This window comes from Eumetopias jubatus, unplaced genomic scaffold, assembly GCF_037043125.1.
Source record: "Eumetopias jubatus isolate StellerSeaLion01/CBP00866 unplaced genomic scaffold, mEumJub1_p1.0 scaffold_7, whole genome shotgun sequence".
Lineage (NCBI taxonomy): Eukaryota > Metazoa > Chordata > Mammalia > Carnivora > Otariidae > Eumetopias > Eumetopias jubatus.
The window spans coordinates 31,447,727-31,469,003 of record NW_028274813.1 but is presented as its reverse complement, the minus strand read 5'-3'; the positions used below and the strand labels follow the sequence as shown (position 1 = coordinate 31,469,003).

General features: G+C 46.6%; 1 protein-coding gene across 6 annotated transcripts in view; it reads left to right on the top strand.

Moving 5' to 3' along the window:
- The window catches only part of SUSD6 (sushi domain containing 6), a 93,254-nt gene that overhangs the window by 59,569 nt on the left and 12,408 nt on the right, over nt 1-21,277 (top strand). The window contains exons 1-2 of one of the 6 annotated variants that reach the window (XM_028125264.2): nt 12,672-12,955; nt 13,600-13,717. The exons of 4 other annotated variants lie outside the window; for them this stretch is intronic. In XM_028125264.2, the coding sequence (XP_027981065.1) occupies nt 13,687-13,717 (31 nt within the window). In that variant the 5' untranslated portion in view covers nt 12,672-12,955; nt 13,600-13,686. Of the gene's footprint in view, nt 1-12,671; nt 12,956-13,599; nt 13,718-21,277 lie in introns of those variants that run through there. One more of the 6 variants, XM_088024564.1, reaches the window with a different exon arrangement.

The window sequence follows — 21,277 nt, the reverse complement described above, 5'->3', positions numbered from 1 at the left end:
GGTATTGTTAGATATAATTTTTGCCAATTGATGGACATAAAATGAAATCCCCATGTGGCTTGGATTTTGTATTTCCTTGATTACCTTGTCCCAATTTGTAGATTTTTTTTTTTTTTAAGATTTTATTAACGTGAGGTTCAAACTTACACCACCAAGATCAAGAGTCACATGCTGTATTGACTGAGCCAGCCAGGCCCCTCACTTTCTCTATAGCAGTGGTTCTCGAGGGTCCTTAAGATCCTTTCAGGAGGTTGACAAGGTTGAAACTGTTTCTGTAGTAATACTAAGATGCTGTTTGCCATTTTTGTACTCGTTCTTTCATAGGTGTGGGGTAGAGTTTCTGGAGGCTACACGACATGTGTTAACATGATTCCTGCGATGCTTTTTGCTGTTATTTTTTAAATGAATTTATGGGGGCGCCTGGGTGGCTCAGTCATTAAGCATCTGTCTTTGGCTCGGGTCGTGATCCCAGGGTCCTGAGATCAAGGACCTGCTCGGCGGGAAGCCTGCTTTTCCCTCTCCCCCACTTGTGTTCCCTCTCTCACTGTAGCTCTCTCTGTCAAATAGATAGATAAGATCTTTTAAAAAAATGAATTTATGAATGCGCAATACAATTTTTTTTTAGTTTCATTTTCAACTATGATATATATTGATAGATGTAGCACATAGACAAATCTTTGGGGAGGTCCTCAATTTTTAATAGTGTAAAGGGGCTTATAAGCAAAGAGTTTGAGAACCATTGCTGCTTTCTTTACAATGTCAACTTTATTAATAATTTTTACCCTTCTGGAATGTGGTGGGGTTTTTTAAAACTTATTTAAGAAATTGTTTCCAATTTTCATAAAGATGGGCTCTTATATATTCTTCTAGAAGTTTTGGAATGTATTTTTGTGAGTGGCATCTGCCATTTCCCAGCCACTAGGAATAGTTTTTAAATTTCACACTCTCTTCAGAAGCATTTACATAGGTTGAATAGAACATTTTCCACGTAGATCCTCACAATGGAATTTTTTTGAGATTTTTTTTTTTCTGGGGGGGGATGGGGGAAGGATTGGCAGGGATTTAGGCACCTTCTTCAGATCCCTTTCATTCAAGAGAGTCTCCTAGCATTTTGCAGATCATTGAGATGGTGTACACTCTTCATTTTGGATCCTTGTGTTCATTAGTTCATTGTAGCTTGCTGCCCAGAGGACCAGAACTTACCAGTGACAGGGATTCTAGAAGCATACCTCCTTTCAAAAGCCCCCACTGTCCACTGGAGACACGTGAGTTTGTGTTAGCATAGAAGCACCAGAGCTCTTCATCCTGCTTGTGTCTGTGCTGGGTGGGTGGGCCGGCAGCTGGTGCGTTAGCTGTAGTCTGGGCTGTAAATGATGGCCCCTTACAGCAGAAAACACTGCTAACATCCAGGGCCTCATCGTCTCTCTCCAGATTCCTACTGGTTTCTCTGTCTCCACTGCCTTCCCCACCTCCCTCCCCACCAGTCTGTCTTCTACCCTGCTGCCAGAGTAACTCTCAAAATTTCAGACTTAGAACCAGCCTTCTCTTCTTAAAACAAAAGAAGTCAAACCCTCGAAGGGCTCACTCGAAGACGTACATTAAGGTTCATACTCCTTAGCAACATAATTCTCATCTGTGCTTTCAGCTTTCTCTCTAGCCACTTCCCTGTCCTGTGCTCTGTCCTGCACTTCGTCATTCCCATAATACACCATAGAATGTGCCCGAGGTGCCTTGCGCTGTTCCCTCCATCTCAAGTGTTGCTCTCCATTTGTGTGTTGGAGGAGAGCCTGTTTGACTCTCAGACCACACAAAACTCACAAGTATGAATTCTGAGAGGATGCTTTTGTTTTCATCTTCGTCTCCCCACTGACTCAGTCTTTCCAATAAAATGAAGACTTGAGGTTAATTTCTGTTAAGTCTCTGTTTCACTTGTGGCTTTGTTAAGGCACAGCTGCTATGTCTCCATCCCTTCCCCATAAGTTCCTTCCCCATAAATTCTATTTTGAAGATTGACCCCTGTCATTTTGCAGTCCAGTTGTTTAGTAGCTGCAAGAGAAGGGGATTTCTTTTGTGTTAAGTAGCCACCGCAGACTTCCTAATAAATCATCCAGCACATCCTGCCTACATGAAGAGGATGCACTGAACAGAGGATGGAAACACCTAGTCCTTCACTTTTCCTACCACCAGTTCAGCCATTGCTTTTTTTTCTTTTGAGGATTTTATTTATTTACTTCACAGAGATAGAGCCAGAGAGCACATGAGGCGGGTGGGGGGTGGAGGTGCAGAATGGCAAAGGGAGAGGGAGAAGCAGACTCCCTGCCAAGCAGGGAGCTTGATCCCAAAACCCTGGGATCATGACCTGAGCTGAAGGCAGTCGCTTAACCAGCTGAGCCACCCAGGCGCCCCAGCCGTTGCTTTTTTGAAATATAATAAATTGACATTTATTTTAAATTGACTGGTATACTTAAAAAGTGGTACATGAATTGCATGTACGTGTTAATGCTGCTGGCAGAAGGGCTATGCTCAGAGATGATGCTGGGTGGTGCTATTTTTCCCATTTAGCCACAGCCAGCCTCCTACCTCCCCCTTGGACAGCCTAAAAAATAAAATTTCATGAACCCTGGAAATCTGTTAGAGATGCAAATTAGGGAGATTAACTTTTTATTTTCTGAAAGAGCTTTATGGCAGGAGTCCACAAGGTACCGAGAAAAGGGGTTCCTTCTGCTTTGAAAGACTGCCAGCCTGAGTGGCCTTGCTAGAAGAGGGTTGGGGGTATGAGGTGGGGGGTGGGGGGTTGAGACTGGGAAGGCCCTGCAGGGGGAGCTCAAGGCAGAGGCTGGCAGGTCGCAGGAACCTTCTTCATGTTACTGTATCTGAAAGAAGTTGACTTTCTTTGGCAATTTGTTTATAGTTTATAGCCCTTTTGTTAGTTCTAGAGAGTGGTCACTAGATTAAGTGGGGAAATTAAGATAGCACAAGGGGAAGAGTTATTGTTCCTTGGGTTATGTTGCTGATAAGGGCAAAGCTAGGATTTGCTCCGTTGCACACTGCCTTCTAATTTATGCAGACAGGCTAGGTGGATATGAATTCTCAAGTTCAGGAGAAGGGGCTTATACCACAGGAGTGAGGTGTGAATGCTCACCAATGCTGTGTTGCTAGCTATGGAAACACTAGGTCTTCATATGGACATGGACCTAAGAAGTTTCCGTTGTGGGTAATGCTTTTCTTTCTTCTTACTTGAGGAGCAGTCATGTTTGAGGGGTAGTAGTTACAAAAGTGGAATATGAAGAGTACCTTAGATAAGCCTTGCAGATCAAACAAAATGATAGGGATGGTCTCCTTCTACCCTAGTTTGTCCATGCCCCCTTGCCCGAAACCCAGGCACTCTGGAATATGTAAGAAAACAATCCTTATATAAACAAACCAAATGTATGAAATATAAAATCACCACCCCCCACCCCCATCCAAAGTAGTTATTGCCAAAAGACTTTGCCAACCACCAAAGGTGTCACTGTCACGTTGTTTTCAAATAGCAGGTGTTTCTGGTGGATCTAAAATATGGTTGCATTCACACCCAGCACTGTAGGATCACATTTGGTGTTGAAGGCACGTGAGGGAAAGAGGAGGTAGGGGAGCTCCCGGTGGCACCTCAGGCCGTATCAAGCGAATAATTAGCTTGAGCCTCCAGCTCTGAACACTGTGCTGAGTCCTACCTCTGCCCATTAGGATCTGCCTCCTTTTTCTCCCTGCAGTTTCTCCTGTTCACTGTGCAACAGGCTCCTTTGCCAAGCATGAAGAGCCTAGATGTCAAATCCTTTCTGTCCTGGCAAGAATGCTGTTCTGTTTGTTTTCCAAGAAGCCTTTTTGCACTTGGGGAATTTTTTCTTTTCCCTTATGGGAAGTTGCTTCATCATTTCCCAAAAATATATCGCACCTCTTGTTTAAACAGGGTGCCCTTGAAGAGCTTTGGAGCCTGAAGGGGGTGGGCATGTTGTGAAATCCTTTGTTCGAAGCTTTGATGCAAGCCGGAATACTGGCTGTTTGCAGGCAGAAGTCTCAGTTTGCCAGGACTGGGTCCAGGAGTGGGGTGTGGGCAGGAGAGACTCTCAGGGAAGCAAGAGCTGGGGTCTCTTAAAGCAATTAATCAATCCATGTTGTAAGAGGTCTCAGCCATTCCAGATACAGGCTCCATCAGGTGTTTTTTCAGTGCCTTAAATATGCCCAGGCAGGTAAAGGCAGATTCTCTGCCCTTTTGAGATGCTCACGGTACCTTGGAGGGGCAGTACCAACTCAGAGATGGTATGTAACTGTGTGTTAGGTTGTGTGGCCATGGATGTTTTAGCTCAGAGGAAGGAAATTCCTATAGAAGGGAGCATTAAGATCATCCATGCACAGCAGGTTGGGTTTGAATTGATGGAGGGAAAGTGGATAGTGAGGAGAGGGGAAGTTGAGAAGAGCCAGAGGGCTGATCTGAGGCCATGGTCATGGGTGAGTAAGGCCAGTGCAGGTACCCTAGTGGGACTCGGCATTGGAGAAATGGGACGAGTCCCTTTGTGGAGAGCCTTGCATATCCAGCAGAAACATTTATACATAAAGAAAGAAATTGGCAGGCTTTCGAAGATTCTAAGAAGAAAGCATTGGAAAAATATGAGTTTTTGTTTTTTTGGGAGGGGGGACGATTAGCCTACTAGAGTAAATTGGAGTGTGCCTCCCGGTGGGCAGTAGGAGGGATTCCCAACTCTATTCATACTTCTTGGAATGAAGTCATGCTGTTAGGTACTGGAGGGGGAGGAATGGCCTGGTAGAAGGCTTCTTCTGGCTCTCATGAGCATGGTCCCAGGGGCCTATGCCGATGGCCCTCTGCACCTCCCCCAGCAGGGCACAGCAACTCAGGCCATAAGGTTGTTGCTGGCTGAGTAAGTAGGACCAGCTGTTGAGTGCCACCCTGAGTAAAGCTTTGACCAACCAGGCCCTGCTCAGTGTAGAAGCAGTGTCCCCTGATGGGCCCCATGGGACCAGGCATAATGTGCAGCAGGTTCCAAGCCTCCAGCATCATTGTAGAATGTGATTTACTAGGGATTACTGCTCAGGTCCAGTTGACGCCAGTCACCTCATGCCTAATCAGCAGTAAAAGTGCTATTTCCAAAACCCTTGCCAGTGTTAAATACTGTTATCTTCCCCTGTGCCTGTACCCCCTTAACAATTTTAAATAAGGAATTTGGGTAACTTTGGATTATAAGTAAAATCAAAGAAGACCAGTCAAAATGTGCTCTTCTTAATAGAGTATCTATCTAGTAGTTGCTCTTAATAAAAAAGGAACTTGGGAAAATAAATTTTTGTTGAGAGATTGTAGCAGTTGAGGACAAATAAGCATAAACATGTTATGCTTATCGCCAAGATCTATTAATTTCCAGTGGGAGGGAAAAGTGAATGGTTGCCAAGGGAGGTACTGCCCAGTTCTCTTAAGTCAGGCAATGAATGACAGTTTCCATACCAGCTGCTGGGCCTGGGCTGGGCCTGCCCCTCCCAGCCAACCCACCCCAAGCTCCCTGGCACAGACCCACCGCATGGCCAGTGTAGACATTGTGTTTGCAGCCCTGGGCAGCAAGCAATTCCTCTTTGAGGATCACCCCAGCCTGTTGCCAGGCTGGGGTTCCACTGCCAGCCTTGGTTCTCTCTGCCTAGGGGTTTGGGCCTCTGGCCCAGAACAGATACTGGGGGGAACACTTGGCTGGAGCCTTGAGTCTTCAGCTGCCACCTCATATTACTGTCTTTAAAGACCAGTGCTTTCTTCCTGTTTTCCCCAGGTACTCTGCTCTGGATTGCTGGTAGATAAACTGCTAAAACCATTCTGAGTAATCACTTCATTATAGATGGGGGAGAGGGTGCTCCCTAAACCAGGACTTGACTTTTAGGGGCCCTGCCCCACATTTGTGGAGAGTCTAGTGGTCCTTATGTTTGTTTTTCTCTGTCTCTCTGAGAGGTGAGGCAAGATGGAAAGATTGAGGGAGACGGGTAGGGGGGAGAAGGCAGCAGGCCCAGAGTTCAGAATCAATTGCTCTGCAACCTTTGTGCAGTTTGGGGGGTGTATGGTTTCATTTGATTCTGCAGAAGGGCTGCAAATACACGTGGGCTAGCACCAGAGGACAATACCCACTGGCATGGAGATTGTGAGGCACACTGATTCCATTTCCCATAGGCCAAGTTGCTCCCAGTTGGGGAAGGAACCATTGTTCTACTAACTTACTCCACTGCAGGGTCTGGCAGGAGACATCTGCCAAGATTCTACCGACTCCTTGATTGCACGTGTGACAAGCCTTTTCTATCAACAAGGCATAGAGGCTGGGGAAACCAAGGATGAGCTATCATCCTGAGGAACAGGCTTGTGGCAGGTGCTGCCTAGTGTGACTTCCCTTGGTGCGGTGCAGGCTGCAGCCCTGGATGCAGCCCTGGCTTCTGTGTAGAATGCAGGTGGGGGGGCGGGGGGGTGCTGGGCCCAGAGATCCTTGATCCTAGACACATTCTGAATTTGTATCTAGGCCTACCTCAGAATTTATTGTCTCTGAGTTCACCGAAACAATTGTGGGCCTCTGGGGCCAGGGGAACAAGGAGGCAAGGAATCCAAATTTGATGCCTTGTGAGGTGGTTCTGAAGCAACACAGAGCCGCCAGCTTTTAAACATTTGTCTTCGGCACAACATGTACCCTGGTATGTTGTAAACGGACACCCCAGTTGCCTTTGTGTAATGAATTTGGACTTTTGTGCAGCAGTTGGGGAAGAAACTGTGGAGCGGCCTCGAGGTGTGGCTGCCTGCCTGCCCGCAGCTCGCTCTGAGCGGCGCGCTGACTCCCTCTGCACGGCCACATATGCGGGAGCGGGGCCTTGAGTGTTTGGGACCTTCCTTTCGCAAGGAGGAGTTGAAAATGGAAAGAAGACATTGCTAATGGTAGTTTCAAGAAGGGTGGTTCTTCTAAAGTTGATAGAATTGAGGAAAAGATTTCGAAAATTCAGTGAGCATGCCGGAAGCAGGAAATCCTTCGTGTCAGGTGAATACTTGCTGACAACAGCCCTGCTCAGTTGCGAAGACGAATAAACAATTAAAGAATAAAGTATCAAATTGACAAACTACATTGTCCAAGATCGTATCTAAAAGGCAGAGTATAATTAGGCATTTTACAATCCTGTCTGGCTTTGAGAACATGACTTCCTTATGATACACGTAAACCTATTATTTGACTTTGGGGGCCTTTTCAGGGAAATGGGGGGACTACCTATAACCAGTTTCTGGAATAACTAAGAGTTATACAAAAATGAAACCCTCTCTTTAAGTGCACAAGGCCCTTCCAGAACTGTGAGAGTCCGTCCTTGGGAATCCATTCTATTGACCTACTTCTCTGATGTATTAATGCTTTTATCCCCTGCATTGTATTCATTTATATGCTAATTTCTACCATCTCTTTTCCATTTAGATACATTATGATTTTAAGCTGTCAGGTAGGCTTCTGTTTTAAAATACTGGGCTTCTCAAACATTGCTAGCCTTCTCTAACTGGTAAAGCCCCAAGTTCAGGGAGGTAAGAAGAAAACCACCACCAAAAGTAAACCAGCTAGCTCCTAGGCTGTGACCTTTTTCGTATTCTCCAGTTGCAGCCTCCGTCTTTGCATGTGGAGTTGTACGTATGTGCTTGAAGCAACTAAGTTTTTAAGAAAAAATAACCGACACCCCACACCAGGGTACTATAATAGAAGGAGAAAAATCTCTTTAATTATAGCAGTGTTGCAGGCTTCTCCCATGGCTGGCTGGCCACGGCATGGAGTTGGTAGGCATACAGTGTCTTTCATACTTGCCATTACAACATGTTAATTAAGAGAATTCAGCTGTGGCACCAGCTGGGGATGTCTGGCTCTGTGGAAGATTGCAATTAGATGCTTTATTTTCTATTTTCTTTCTCCCCTTTCAACTTTGGTGGAATGCCTTTGAGTAGGGGCTTTTAGTCTCAGCAGCATAAATACTTTAATGTGCCTAATTATGTAATCGTACACTTACACTCCTCTGTGTACACACACATGGTTTTATGGATTTTTATCGCCTTTTCTCATACATGAAACACCCTGCCTGCTTTTTTGGTTGGTATGGTGGAGCCAGATTCCTTCGTGCATTTCAGGCAGAAAGAAGAGGAGGGTCAGAGGCAGTTGTGATTTTCCTCTGCTTTTAATTTACCCCTCTGCCCCCTCATTGACCCATTGACCCTTTTATGGGGAAGTCCTTTCTCTCTCAAATAATTAGCATCTCAATAGTTTCCTAGCAAAGTCAAGGTAATTTAAATAAAATTGAACTTTATAATATTGTGTCTTTCCGTTAATTTGCAAGCGCTGTCTTCCAAAGTGTGTAGTGTTATTTTTCCCAGTCCTCTGTTCCAGGCAGGCGTAGGGCATTAGCCTGGACATGAGAGCGCATGCATGCAGGCACAATGGAACCCATTGATTTCTAGCATGCAGCCGGTGCAGAGAGGTCCTGTAACCCCAGCTGTTAGAACCAGAACCTGGGAGCAGCTGCCTTCTGAGACCCAGTCCTCTGTGGATAGGCCATCTGCTGCCATGCGAGTGAACGCTGGGAAAGAAATTGACCAAAGGACATCTTTGTGTTCCTTTTCTCTGCTCCAATCCCTCCATTTCTTTCCTGGCACCCCTCCTCCCCCCGGCAAATTTAGGAAGCATGATGAATCTGTACCAGAAAACTCACATGGTTGTCCTCTCTGTCCTTCCCTGTCCCCAGTCCACCACACCAGTGTACCCTGCTCCATTGAAAAATAGTTTCCACAGCAGGCAGGCACATTTATATGGCTGGCTGCTTCCGCTGGATTAGTTCTAGAGAACAGGCTTCTGTTTTATTTTTAGCAACATGACTTCGCATTTTAGAATGGGAAGGGTCCTTAAAATCTCATTTTATGGAAAAGGAACCCAGTATTTTTCATTCCTTAGCCTTGTATTCAGGGTCTTCCCTGTCCTGGTGCCAGCCTGATTTTCTAAATGTCCAGCTGTCTCCTGTTAAACATGGAATCTCTTGCCGCTTCCCACACACAGCTCTGCTTCTCTCCCTGTGCCGGTGCTGTCATCTCCCCGCTCTCCCTTTATCCCATGGTCACGGTCCTGCTTCCCGCAAAGGTCAGAGTTCTGATACCATTTGTTCCATCCTTCCTGATCTCTTCCTCATTAGAATCTAAGTCCTTCTTCAGAACTTCCTGTCGTATGCCATGTTGATTTCTAATGTGTGTCCATTATGGTTACTTACTAGACAGTAAGCTCCCAGAGAGTAGGGCCTGTACCTTTTTCATCTATACATTTCTTCCACCCTCCTTCTCCCCTTGCCTGCCACGGTGCTTTGGGACATAGTAAAAACTTGTGGAAAGAATGACTGGGTAAATGTAATCCTGACGTGAACTCTAGGAGATAAGCAGAGTAAATATTACTCTTACTATCACCTGGTTGGGGCTCCTTATCTATGTCCTCAAAGAGTCTAAAGTCTTCGGGAACAGAACCATATATTACTTACTCTTGAATTTCTAGCACCAACCTGGCACATTGGTAGGTATGTGTTTAATAGATATTTGTTAAATTACTGAAGTATAATTCCTATTAGGAAAGTGAAACCCAGGGAGATTAAGAATCAACACTTGTAAATGTTTTTCACTCTCTTCTGGGTGACAGTTATTAAACCCGTTTTTTGTTTTTTTTTTGGAAGACAAAAAGTTAAAGGGTATTTTCTCTTCCACCTGTGTGACATCTGGACATAGTTAACTACTGACACATAGAATGGGTGAGGCTGCAATAGGCAATATCTTCTGACCAGGAATCTTGGACTGGTCAGTTAGAAATGACTTGGCAGACAGAGTCAAGGGTCCAAAGGCCAGGAGAGGCCAGTGACAGGAGCAGAAGCCTCAGCATGATTAATAAGAGCACAGTTGAGATTCTGCTGCTGACTCTGACCTGGCCCAGACTTCACTAGTCTGTTTTGAGGCCGCTCTGTTTAAGTGATCAAGGAGTCTCAACACTATGCTAGAGCCAGGCTGGTAAATACACAGGCTAAATCAAAGGGGAGGCAAGTCCTAGTCTTGTGGAAAAGCACCTTGAGAGCCATGTGCCCTGCTTTTGACCTCGCAGTGGATTTTAGTGGATTCCCGTTGTTTTTAAAGTTTCTTCAAAGAGGCTTAAATACGGCCTCAGAGAAAAGCAATTGGGAAGGATTCACCTCCTGTGCCTGGGAGGAGGAAGGGAGTACCCCTGTGGCAGGCAACCTCTCCATCGACCGCAGTGGCCCCATCTGGTTCAAAACTTTAGAAAGACCCAAATGTCGAAGAGTGGAGAACAAAAAAACGTTGGGAGATCTCGTTCAACTCCTCATTATCCTTATCAACTGATGGTAGCACAGGGTGGTAAGTTCCCTTTCTAGGAGGTACAAAGGAAATCAGCAAGGCTTGATAAGCTGCTTTTCCTGTGGTGGCCGTGTGAGATAGAGTGGTTTAAGATCCAGTGTTTCAAGAAGAGAATCCCATCCCCCACAAGAGAGGAGAAAGAATATCCAGATCGTAACTGCGGATTCCCATCTACCTATATGCCCATTGTCACCATGTGCCAAGGTTGTAAGAGCTTTATTACCCCCACTCTCCCTAAATAACAATAACAACAACAAAACAAACTTTTTTTTTTTAAGATTTTATTTATTTATTTGACAGAGAGAGACATAGTGAGAGCAGGAACACAAGTAGGGGGAGTGGGAGAGGGAGAAGCAGGCTTCCCGCAGAGCAGGGAGCCCGATGTGGGACTCGATCCCAGGACCCTGGGATCATGACCTGAGCCGAAGGCGGACACTTAACGACTGAGCCACCCAGGCGCCCCAAAACAAACTTTTTCCTTTTATATTTCCTGTCCCTGTCTTATAGTAGAGTCAGACCCGACTTGAGCCCCCACAGAATGTACAGGGCTTACTTCATGGTGTGCCTTTGTTAACCTTAAAAATAAAAGTCCGTTATTTTACCAGCAAAAATGGGTTTACTCAGGAATAACAGAATTGCAATTTGGGACATGCAAATTATGGCAAAACCATAGACAAGTCCAACAAACAAAATAGAGGAACTTTATTTTATGGAGGAGGAAGTTGGGAGGGGTTGTTTTGAACAAAAGTCCATTGGAGAAAACCAAGAGTTCACGGTGATGACGATTTCTCATTGACCGAGTTGCAGGGGTAATCAGTTTCTTGTAGGAGATGCAATATGCATATTTCCCTTTTGGGGCCTGTAATTGATGATTTTTTACATTGAGATGTTCTGCTAGGGGTCTTTGACTGATAGTTCTTCTGGTAATGGACACTGAGTGGTAGGGCTATCCATTCCATCCTCCCCTTCGAGCGTCTTGAGTCTACTTTAGTGAGATTTCCCTTAGTTTTCACACCTCAGACTCACAGTTAGTTACACCTTATATGTCACGAGGAAACCCAGTCACATCTTTCTTCAGAAAGACCATTCAAATCTTTACCCCTCAGTTACTGGTGAGTGTTTTTCAGGGAACTATGGTGTTTTGTTGGTGGATTAGTTCATCACCTGCTCTCTGTCACCATCTGTAGTTAGAGTTTATACCGATTATTTCCTTTCATTCTTTTGAAGTTGGGTAGGGTCTCAGTGAGTAGCAGTGTCCTTTGAGCACCTGAGAGAAGCAGACTGCTGCCTGACTCACTGTTTGGTGGCACATGGCAGAGGCTGATTATTTGGGGCTTTGGCAGAGAGGCCCCAGTGACCCTGTGTGTTCCAGGAGCTGGCCGAAAGTCAGCCCACTGTCTAATTCTAATCCACCTCCTCGTTCTGTGTTTAGTGACAACCTTCCTTTCACACATCCTTCTAGGAAGATTTGCATTCTTAGCAGAAAATGCCTCTATACCTTCTCCTCTTGCAGTTTTGGTGACTGCAGTCCCTAAATAGCTTGCTTATTGCATTTAGAGATGAGTGAAGGAAACTGTCTTGCCTGTTTCCCCACTACTCCAGAAAAATGTGGGCCCACTTGAGATATGAGCTGAGTCCTCTGGGCACAAGTAAACTCCCCTGTTCACATTCTTCTCCAGAAAGGAGTCACTGCAACTTTTGTCAGTCATACCCCACCCCCATGTCATACCTTTGTAGGTCTTGGGATAAATTTTTCTGCTCGCATCTGTAATCAAGGAGTTTCTCTGTAAGAGGGAGAAGGGCAAACCAGAGTTTGAATCCAGACTCGTAATGCTTAGTAGCCAGGTAACCTCAGACCATTACTAAATTTTTCAAAGCTTCAGTTTCTTCATCTGAGCAAACTGAGTATTCTACCACCTTCCTGGTAGTACAGGAGAATGAAATAGGACGGCAGCTTTAAAGTGCCCAGGGTGGTATCTGGTGATACATGTATATTCATTCTCTTCCTCTCTTCTACCTCTACCCTGTTGGACAACAGAAATCATTAAGTTGTGTGTGTTTTTTTTAAGATTTTATTTATTTATTTAACAGAGAGAGGCACAGCGAGAGAGGGAACACAAGCAGGGGGAGTGGGAGAGGGAGAAGCAGGCTCCCAGCTGAGCAGGGAGCCCGATGCGGGGCTCGATCCCAGGACCCCGGGACCATGACCCGAGCCGAAGGCAGGCGCTTAATGACTGAGCCACCCAGGCGCCCTCAGAAATCATTGTTTGTCTTAAATTTAAATTTGTGTTTCTTGAAGGCTTACTGTGTGTGCTTGGCCCTGTCCTTGGCATTAGGAGTTACCAGTAGTGTTGGAAATGAAGCCACAACTCTGATCTTTGTGCCTGAGTCCAGCCCTGCTTCAGACTCCAAGCCAGACTGCTAATTATCGCCTGCTTATCAGTGACCCTTCTGGAGTTGGACAGTGTCCTAGGCAGCAGACGGGGGCCCTCCTCCAGAGCACTAGCCTGCATCCTCTCAGAGGTGGGGAACTCTGAGGGGGGAGAACAAACACGGGTGTAGCTCAGTGAGATGATAGGGTGAAGGAGGTGAGACCCGGAAGTAGCCGTTGCTGAAAAAAAAAAAGAAAACATCATCTGCGTTCCCTTAACCCTTCCATCACTACCACTGTCAAGGGGTGAATAGAAACATTGTTCATGCACATGGGGTGGCCCGGCTCCCTAGCTTTGCTGTCCTCCCGCTGTCATGGGGGCTGTGCTCTGCAGGTCACTGCACTGGGTGACACCCGGGCCTGGAGGGAATAGGAAGAAGGCCAGTGGTCCTCCTGGCCGCCCTTCTTTTAGCTGTCATGATAGTAGGAGGGGGAGAGGTGGGGGTACCGCCACAGCTGGCAGCCTGTTCCCCTGGGTCCTGAGCTGCGAGAACAGGAGGACGTAAGAGGGGAACAGGCCATACGGAGGCCATTTGTCAGGCAAGAGAGCAGCCCAGGCTGCTCTGCTGAGAAGGCAAATAGGGAAAGGGGCTGGTGTTACTGAGCTGGAGCAAGGGGGAAGCAAAGAAAGACACCTCCCGCCCCAACGAAGTGCCCACCCTGCTCTGTTCTCTGCCTGTCCTGTCTCCAGATAGCCAGACAGTCCTACGACAACCTTTTTTCTTATCTTTGCCAGAGCCTTTGCCCTAACCCATTCCAAAAACCAGAGGTCAAGGCCTAGTTTGCTATGTGAAAACGAATGTAAAGTTTATCAGTTCCTGATATGTGCCAGACATCATGCGAGTATCTTTTAGGTAAGCAGTTTTGTCATTCTTCTAAAACACTACTTGTGGGTGGGCATGACTGTCAAGGAGTAAGGCTCGAAACAGTTCAGGCAGTTGACAAGGTTGCAGATCGGGCCCCTGGGTCAAACCTAAATTCATCTGGCTGACATCCAAGACCATGCTCTGACCTGTCCTGGCCCTGATCCTGTCAGGTCAGGAGTACATTTCCATGGTATATACCAGATTCAGAGAACATGAGATGGACCTTGCAGAGGTATTCTCTCTGCTGTTACCTGCTCTTGCCTCATGTCAAATCAGAAACCATATGGCCCTTTGCGTTTAAAAAACATGACAGTACCTTGAAATGTGGGCAGAATTTTGCAAGTCAGAGTAGTTTTCTAGTAAGCATCTACTGTCCGCCAGATTCAATGCCAAGATCTGGGGATAAAAAGAATGAGCAGAACACATACTTGCCCTGGGGCCCGGGTGGGTGGGTGGGGTTAGTGGGCAGGTGGGGAAAGGACTGACCTATGAGGAAGTGATTGTTGCAGAACCAACAATATGGTGATAGTTTATAGAGAAGAATGAAGACATTCTGGGAACAAAGGAATAATAAAGCTACTGTTTATTGAACACTTAATGTGTCACAGACCCAGTACCAGGTGCTTTACCTGTGGACTTGTGATTAATCTGCACAACCACCCTGTAGGTAGACACCTGTACTTTAGGATCCCTATTTTACAAGCAAGGGAACTGAGGAATCGGAAGATGTGCCCAAGCCCACACGGGGGGTAACCGTTGGCAGTGTGACTCCCCTGCTCTCATTCTAGACCCATGCTGGTGAGCGTTACCCTGTGCTGCTTTGTTCTCCCTGGCAGTGCTTTTTGGAATGGTTTTTCTGGAGCGGGTGACCTTGGGACTGAATCTCCAGCGATGGGTGGGGTTCCAGCTGACACATGTGCTTTCAGGTCAGGGGTCCCGGCAGAGGAGAGAAATAGCACTTCTTCTTTCAGAACAACTGAGGGCTTTGCTGGCTGCTTCCAGGTGCTAGGAGTTTCAGATCTGCAGCAAGGTGCAGTGAAGATGTTCCTCCTCATTGGCTCTGAAGCCATGGCTTGCATTTCCCCTTTCCTGCGAGGTGGAGGGAGGGAAGGAGGGACCCAGACCCAAGATAAGACTGACAGGCTCTGAAGCCAGTCCCACTTTTGAGTTACCCATCTGTCTCCTAGTGCAGGGCTTCCCCTAGGCCTCTCTCAGGGAAAATGGGGGTGGGGGCCTGGGAGGAGCAGTATGGCAGCCTAAACTATGGGTGGTGGGTTCCCCCTTCTTTCTCCACCCCAGCCCCAGGGCCACACCCTGGGAAAGGCTTGAGCTGTGGCAGTCACCCTCCCCCAACGCGTGGGAAGTTCTCATGAGAAAAGGGATCCCAGCTGGACAATGGCTTCCTGTCTGAGTGCTGGGAAGGTTTGTCTTAGAGAAGAGGAAGGTTGCAAATGGCATGAGAAATTGTCTCTTCCCTCTCACTGCCTCCCGTTTGAGACTTTTGACTATTTGAGTGGGGGGTCAGGAAGGCCGAAAGCCAGGGAGAGCCAGGGACAGAAGCAGCTCTTGGGTATCCCTGAGTAAGTGAACTCCTCTTGCTGTTTACCTGTTCCCACTACACAGCTGAGGCAGGAATCTGCCCAGAGGGATGCGGGAGTTTCTGCACAGACAGCCTGCTTCTCCTCAAGTGCCTCACACCTTGTCCTCTATTTAAAACCACCATGGCTGTAGAACTTTGATGAAGGAACTGTGAGGAGGTGGTGAGGCCAGCCACTCAACCAACTTAAGACAAATTTGCAAATGTGAGAAGAAACCTCAGAGGTCACCTGGTTCGTGTCAGAGAGACACTGTCCACAGGCAGTACCCAGACTGTCTGTCACTGGGCTCCCTTTCCAGGATGTGGGTAGGGGAGGAGAAAGTGGGCTCAGAGACCCTCTGTTACTGCCTGGTGTCGTGGAGAGGGAAGTCAGCCTTCCTGGGTTCAAATCCTAACTCTGCCCCTTTCCTGCTTGGTGCCCTTGAGGAAGTTTCTTAACTTCTCTTCACTCAATTTGCGCATCTGTATAATGTTGTAGTAATACGTTTCTTACAGGGTCTTTGTGAAACTTAAATGAGTTACACATGTCAAGTGCTTGGACTGGTGCTTGGCATTTAGTAGTTGGTCAATAAATGTTAATACTGAGATTTTTAAAGGCGGCCTCAGAAGAAATCTTTTGTCTGTAGTCAGATGTGATCACTACCCCCCCCCCCACTCCTGCCTCTTTACATTTGTCTGGAATGTCCACTCCCAACTTTCTTGGGAGGTTTTCATGAGAGAATCACCTCCTATTTGAGCTAGCCTTTTCACGCTATAGTATGACTTGTCCTTTCACATACAGAGTAGCTAGATGTTCCAAAAGCTCCAGGCCTCGTGTATCAGGGGATGAGCCACAGAATGGAGCCTAGGAGCCAGAGTGCCTATTGACTCCAGCATCGTCATTTACAAATGTGTGATTTGTGGCAAATTTCTCAACTCAGCTGAGCCTCATTGTTCTTAGGAGAAAATATAGTACCTGCTTCATGTTAAGAGAGAGCTCACGAGAGTGCCTGGCACATGTAATATGCTGTCTATTTGCAGTAATTACTACTTTCCTTGTTTTATGTAAAAAAAAAAAAAAAAAACCCAAACCAAAACACCAAACTGTAGATTTGAATACCCTTTTTGTCTGTTTTTACCTTGCTTTTTCTCTGGCTCTGCTCCTAACCCTTGAGGGCTAGAAGTGGAATTGGACCTTCACATATCAAGAAGGAATTTTGAGGGGTGCCTGGGTGGCTCAGTTGGTTAAGTAGCTGCCTTTGGCTCAGGGTCCTGGGATCGAGCCCCACATCAGGCTCCCTGCTCAGCGAAGAGCCTGCTTCTCCCTCTCCCTCTGCCTGCCACTCTGCCTACTTGTGCTTTCTTTCTCTGTCAAATAAATAAATAAAATCTTTAAAAAAAAAAAAAGGAATTTTGAAAGCATGGCAACTGTGCCTTTTAAAGCAACCTGCAGGGCTCCTCAGTGCCCAGGGCTACCTTTGTCCACATCTGCTGCTTTTCCTTGTATCTCCTGCCCTGGGCTGTGGCTCTGAACCCTCTCCGCTGCTTTCTGATCCCCAGAGGCCTCCTCTGGCACTCAGACACGGATTCTTCCCCACATTCTGTGCTGTCCAGGACAGTGGCTCCAAGCCCCATATGGCTACTGAGAGCTTGAAGTGTGGCTCGTCTGACTTGAGATGTGCTGTAAGTGTAGACTTACTAATGAAAAAAAAAATCAAATATCTCATTAATAAATTTGTGTATCGATTACATGTTGAGATGTAATCACTAATGTATTTTACATATAGTAGCTTAAATAGATTATTAAAATTAATTTCATGTGTTTCCTTTTACTTTTTCAGTGTGGCTACTAGAAAATTTAAAATTACCTGTGTGGCTACATTATATTTCTCTTGGACAGTGCTGTGCTAGATATGTGATGTCCATCTGTTCCTTCCCCCCTCCTTATTTTTTTGATTCTGTTTCTCTTCTTTGCCCCGGGGTCTCACCTTCCACCAGTTGCCACCAGTGCTCAGATGAATAAGAGGTCTCGGACAAGGACAGCCCAGGCTAATAGAAAAGCTAACCTTTTACCACCTCCTTCTTTGATTTACATTAGAGTTGCATGCATGTGAGTCTGTCCTCTCTAAATTGTTAAGCTTTTGGTGGGCCCGGTCCTGTCACATGGACATTTATGGCCCTCCTAGGGTGGCTGGTGGGGAGAGGCGAGCTCGAATCCTTCGATGGAATTACAACCAAATAGGGACGTTTCCAGTACTGCCTCCAGTGGTGTCCCTGGTGATTGCACCTGCTGGGTTTGTGTGCTGGGTTTGGGGGAGCCTTTTTCTTCTCTCCTGGCCCCTGAATTCCCAGGAATTCTTTTCTCTGGCCATCCTTTCTTTGGATGCCTTGATTAAACACCACTTCTCTGTGCTCAGTTGTGTTCTAAATGTTACTCCTCTGATTTAGTCTAAAGCATTATTTCAAACCTGGGAGTGAACACTGACAGTTTCTTAAGCCTTCAGTCCCTGTTTGGAAGTATGGTTTTCTTGATAACCAACTCAGCCAGAAACCTCTTTTGTTGAGTCTTTTTAAAACGCACCAGGTAGGGGCACCTGGGTGGCTCAGTCGTTAAGCGTCTGCCTTCGGCTCAGGTCATGGTCCCGGAGTCCTGGGATCGAGCCCCGCATCGGGCTCCCTGCTCCTTGGGAAGCCTGCTTCTCCCTCTCCCGCTCCCCCTGCTTGTGTTCCCTCTCTCGCTGTATCTCTCTCTGTCAAATAAATAAATAAAAATCTTTAAAAAAAATGCACCAGGTATTTAAACGTCTCTTTCCCCTCCTCAGGCTGGCCTTAGAACTCCCTACTCCCCACACCTGATTCTGCAGGGGCTCAAGTGCTTCTTCAGTTTTTTAAACTGAACAGTTTGATCCTGGGCCCCTTCCTGGAGCTCCCTTTGATTTGCTTGTTACGGAATCGTACAAAGTTTGTTTTGTTTATTGCCTCTTTCTCCTAAAAGGCTGGTCCCCAAAACAGCAAAAGCAAAACCCATTTAGAAGGGCCGATCAAGGGTTCTTGTTTTCTACTGAGGGTTTTAGGCTGCAGTGACTTGGAGGTGGAAGGATCAGCCAGCTTATTTTGCATCTTCTACCCCCATCTGTCCGCTCCCAGCTGGTTGGATGGCCTTTCGCTGAATGACTACCGTGCACCAGTCACTCTGCGGCCCCTGAAGAACTGCCTCGCTGCGTCCTGCGTGCAGTGGAGACCTAAGGGGCTGTAGGAGATCATGGAAAGCAGAGAAGGAAGCTAAGGAGAATTAATTGATTTTTTTCCTATAAAATTTCTATCTTCTGGCTTTCTCCCTCTTTTTTTAAAATTATGCAGGTTTGCCAAATCAGATGAGTTCATTGTCGTCTTGAGGTTGAGAACAGAGCTCGAAACTCTCGGACCTAGGGTTGTCAGAGAGAGAGCCCAATGCACAGATTAAGTGAGCCTCCTGCCCAGAAGGGTGGCTTCCAGAAGCCTCTGGATGATTATTTGCTCTTCCTGATGTTCTTCCCTTTCTTGTTAACCCAGGCGTCACTGAGAGGGTCCTCTCAAACACCTGCTCTTTGCCATGACTCTCCCACTCTGCTGTTTGGGCAACAGAGCCATATTTTTGTGTGTGTGTGTGTGTTCCTGGTGTCTTAAAATGACCTTGCCTCCACCCACCCACCCCCCTTTTTGTTTTTATTTCTACAGCCTCCTTACTTCCTTGGACCCGGGGCAACCTCTTTGCAACGCTGAGCCCGATGTATTTAGCTTGTCCCCTTTGCCTGACCGTCCTAGGTAACATAACATAACATAACCCGTGTGCACTTATCTCACCAGGCTGGCATTGCTGTGCTGCTGACATACTCTAGGGCTCCCTCCAACCTGTCCATCTTTGATCAGATTCAGCTCCTCTTGTAATTCTGCCCTTCTCGAGACCCCTCAAAAGCTCCCCTTGTCCTTTGAACATAGTACAAACATCTTCTGTGGCAGTCAAGGCCCTCTGCAAGATGGTTTCATTGCTCGGCACTTTTTTCTGAATTTTCCTTACTGTATTATGCAACCCAGCTAGCTGGGGCTGCTTGATCTTTTCTAGGCTTTACTTGCGCTTTCCTATCTCTGCATTTGCTTAAACCTTCTTCTGATGAGATAAAGCCCCCACTTGAAATGCCGCCCCCTCATGAACCTTGCCTGGTCTCTCCCACTCAAGATGTGGTCTCTCCTGCTTTGTGCTCCCTGTCTTGTAGCACTAATCACGTTCTTTGAGGTGTATTAGAATGTCTATGTGTGGAGTATCTTTGGAAGAATATGAAAGAAATGGGTGCAGTGCCTTTGAAGAGAGGAATTGAGTGACTCAGGAACAGGAGAGGGTTTACTTTTCACTGTACACCCTTCTTTTTGAGTTTTATATCATGTGTATATATATCCTATGGTTTTTTTTTTTTTTCAGTAAAAGTATTATTTACATAACAAAGATCCACTCTAGAAAACATTGGGGAGTACGTTTATCACCTCAGAGGGTACGTTTATAACTCCAGAGAAATGTCCTTAAGACACAAAGCCCAGAAGCCATGAAGAAAACAACTTTTAAAACATATGTGTATACTTGTCATAGCCGTCTTTAGCTCCAAGTACCTGAAGTGCTTATCTTTATCCTTTTTCAGAGCAGAGCACAATGACTCCTACATAATAATCAATAAATATTAGTTGAATTGAAATGAAATGAAATTGCAAGTCACTTCTTTGTAGACCTCAGTCTTTTTCACTGATCAAATGAATGCTGGGTGATCTCCAGGGTTCCTCTCATAGATTCCATGCAGATGTGTGCTTTCTGGGCAGGGATACCAGCAAAGCGGGAGTGGCTTTAGAATCTGCAGCTCTTCCTCTGAGACCATCTTTCCCAGCACACTGGACCTGTGAGTGGGTCCTGCCTGCTTTCTGGAGCTGCCCTGGAGTACTCAGCGTTAATTATGCCTCGGAAATGCCCCAATTAGACACAGTCCTAGGAGAGCTGGGGGATCTGTGGCAGTCTTGTTGCCCTGAACAAAAGAAGGAAAGTGTAAAGAGTAAAGCCGTTTGTAGAGGTTTCTTTGGAAATCCAGCTGGCCAACTCTTTGAACTAGTTGGCCCAAGTTGCAGGAGGCACCAGAAAGGAGTGCGGTGGGTCTGTCCCCTCCTGTTCAAGACTTTGGATGAGGTGGGTGGCGTGGGAAGAATCTGGAGAAGGCATATCCCTATAGGGGACTAGGGGGCTTATTTGGGCTCATCTGTTAGTCTCAGAGAAGTTGCCCAGACCTCCCCTGTGGATCCCTGGGGCACCCACCCTGGCATTGTCTTCTAATAAATCTTTGCAATTGAGTCTTTTCTCCCCACCTCAGCAATAAGCAGCTTGTAGGCAGGGAGCCGTCATCTCTTTTTTGACATGACCCCCACCCCTCCCCCGCCGCCTGGCTGGCTGGCAGCTTGCTTACTAGCAGTTTGCAGGTTGAAGGGAAGTGGTATTTGGTGAGAGACTGTAAGGGCATCTGTATGCGAGGGAGTGGTGGGCAGGCCCGTGAACGGGAGAGGGCACAATCAGACTCCAGGTCTTTTAGAAGAAGTGGAACAACAAAAAAAAACCCCAACAGTTCTTATTTTCATACTGATGTTCTTGTGATAGGATAGGGGCAGGGTATCTGTCAGCAAAATCAGATGTCCTTTGGAGACTTTTATCTTTCTTGTATTAGGATGGCTTTTGGAAAGTTGAAGTTCGTGGTACCTGGCCATCCTGCCAGCGTGTCTTCTCCCCGAGCCCAGCCTTCCAAACAGCAGTTCCTTTCGTGCCCCTGCTGTGCCCCGCCTCTCACGGCGAGGCCCACTGCACGGTCCATCCTGCAGTGTCTGTCCGGGATTGGAAGGGCGGGCCGTGGCGTCGGAGTCCCCCTTCTCCTCGGGCTGCTCAGACCTTGCTGCTCGTCTGATTTATT